Genomic DNA, 2,500 nt, shown 5'->3' with positions numbered 1-2,500 from the left:
ACGAGTCTTTGTTAACGTCTCATCCACTCATGTTGTTTTTCTTATCTGACCTTCACATTCATACATTTGAGCAGATTCTCCGACACGGAGCCGACGGCGGATCATCGTCTCACTCAAGGACACGAAGCGACAAATGTCTTTGAGTTTATCTTCCTCGTATCTCGGCTTCGGTTTAATCCAGGAATCAGAATGGAGAGATAGACGGGGGGCCGCCGCCGCTGACCGCTAATCTCTCTGCTGCATCTCCTGTGTCCGTGTGTGTACGTCATATTAATGTGTGTGTGTGCGTGTGTGTGTGTGTGTGTGTGTGTGTGTGTGTGTGTGTGTGTGTTTTGGGTTAGAAGCTCTGCGGGGCGTGACCATGGTGGAGCTGGTGAAGAAGGAAGGCAGCACGCTCGGCCTCACCATCTCAGGCGGAACCGACAAGGACGGCAAACCACGGGTATCGAACCTGCGGCCCGGAGGACTGGCGGCCAGGTGGGGGAAACGAAACCCATGGAGATTTGTGAGTTTGAGCGCGACGTCCCGATCTCTTACGTCCTCTTCCCTCCTGCGCAGGAGCGACCAGCTGAACGTCGGCGACTACATCAAGTCGGTGAACGGCATCAATCTGACCAAGCTGCGTCACGAGGAGATCATCAGCCTGCTGAAGAACGTGGGGGAGCGAGTTCTGCTGGAGGTGGAGTACGAGCTGCCCCCTACAGGTACGTGTAGGCAACAACACCTATGAGACCGTATGTAGAGAAAGAAAATGGTCGTAAACCAACATGGCCGCTGGTCAAAAGATAATTTTGCTTCACATTCTTTCCTTTTTTTAAATGTTTAATGTTTTTAACTCAATCATCTTCGACTCAAACGTTTCTCTGTGTTGAATCTCGATGCTCCACTGATCTGATCTGAAACTCAACGAATACCAACAAACTTTCTATTGTTCTTGATTAAAGAAGCAACTGAAACAAAATGTGAAACGAAACGAAACGCTTCAGGGACAACCGAGAGAATGATATACACTCTCTCCCTCCTTCTCTCTCTCCCTCCATCCCTCCATCCCTCCATCCCTCCGCCCCCCCCAGCACCAGACAGCACCTCAGGAGTGATATCAAAGACAATCGACATCTGTTTGCACAAAGAGGGAAACAGCTTCGGTTTCGTCATGAGAGGTAAACGTGTGGAATGAACCACAGTCTTTGTCATTTCTTTGATTTGGGTCTGGGAATGTCACTGTGATGTAACTGTGTCTGTCACTTGGAGAACGTGAAGGTGTCTAAACGTCCAGAGTTTTAATGTGACCGATCTTCCCTCAGGGGGAACGCAGGAGGACTGGCACCGGTCACGCCCCCTGGTGGTCACCTACGTGAGGCCCGGCGGCCCTGCAGACAGGTAAAGGCCAGACGTGTCCCTGAACGCCTCTTGTATGCGGGAACGCAGACGTTTCTCCAGACATCTTCAGGAGCTCATGTGAGAATACAGGAGGAACCTATCGGACAACCTCCGGCTGCGTTCGTCATAACGTGAAAGGCAAAGTCAAAAAAAGGTCCGGCACAAACATTTCTGAGCAGATACATATAAATATACACGTAGCCTGGTTTCTAGTGAAGACGAGAGGCAGACGAACACCGTCCTCCTGCCAGTGAAACACTGAGCCACAGTTCCAGTCGGAGGTCGGGGAGATTTCGTCGGCGCCTTCATGCGAAAAAAGACAAAACCCCCCGAAGTGAAACAGTGTCACATTCCGTGAGCGTCACTGGTGTCGTACAGTTAGTCACAGCTGCAGCCGCATGATTCACCTCGTATCCCCACCACGATGTCATCGTGTGTCTGTCTCTGACTTCAACAATCGTCGGCGTCGCCTTTGTGGTGGCTTGAATTGACGCGACGACGATGATTTAACCTTCAGTAGAATCCTGAACATTTTCTCTAATAAAATAACAAAGTTTTATACATATTTTTTTTGTTCCAATTTCCAATTTGAGTTTCTCTAAATTGTGTTTCTAATGTCTCAGTTGCCTCTGTTGCTCCACTCAGTTGCCTCTGTTGCTCCACTCAGTTGCCTCTGTTGCTCCAGTTGAGGCGTGATGAAAAGGATGCTGATCTTCTCTGATCACGGAGCGACTTCAGTCAGCGGATGTTCGACTTCAGAACTTGCGAGAAGCTATTTATACTCTCGCAGAAGCTTCTGTGAAGAAGAAAAAAATCGTTGGAAAGAAAGGACGTGTGCGTGTGTGTGTGTGTGTGTGTGTGTGTGTGTTTCTCAGTCTAAATCCATTCCACATTTTCTAAAACTGGTGTTTCAACATTATCTGTGGCCTAAATAAAAATAGTTTCATGAGCTCACCACTGCTCACTGTATTGTACCATACTCACTGATGCTTTTACACATACAAAGTTCCTTAACGGATCTATAAAGTTGTTTGAATTTGAATATTAACCTTTGCACGTACAGGAAACGAGCTCACAGAGCAGTTTAAAAAAAAATCTTAAATACATTCCAACATTCCAA

At 47.8% G+C, this 2,500-nt stretch overlaps 1 protein-coding gene across 12 annotated transcripts in view; it reads left to right on the top strand.

The window, feature by feature from the left end:
* Positions 1–2,500, top strand: part of grip2b (glutamate receptor interacting protein 2b) — a 160,817-nt gene that overhangs the window by 133,159 nt on the left and 25,158 nt on the right. For 7 of the 12 annotated variants that reach the window (XM_035632354.2, XM_047332703.1, XM_035632353.2 and 4 more), the window contains exons 3-6: positions 342–477; positions 559–704; positions 1,074–1,160; positions 1,305–1,380. In XM_035632354.2, coding sequence (XP_035488247.2) covers positions 342–477; positions 559–704; positions 1,074–1,160; positions 1,305–1,380 — 445 coding nt within the window. The remainder of the gene's footprint in view (positions 1–341; positions 478–558; positions 705–1,073; positions 1,161–1,304; positions 1,381–2,500) is intronic. The other 5 variants (XM_035632358.2, XM_047332704.1, XM_047332705.1 and 2 more) reach the window with 1 other exon arrangement.

This window comes from Scophthalmus maximus, chromosome 6 (assembly GCF_022379125.1).
Source record: "Scophthalmus maximus strain ysfricsl-2021 chromosome 6, ASM2237912v1, whole genome shotgun sequence".
In the NCBI taxonomy this organism is placed as follows: domain Eukaryota; kingdom Metazoa; phylum Chordata; class Actinopteri; order Pleuronectiformes; family Scophthalmidae; genus Scophthalmus; species Scophthalmus maximus.
The sequence above is the reverse complement of the archived record's forward strand: the minus strand, read 5'-3'. Positions and strand labels throughout refer to the sequence as shown.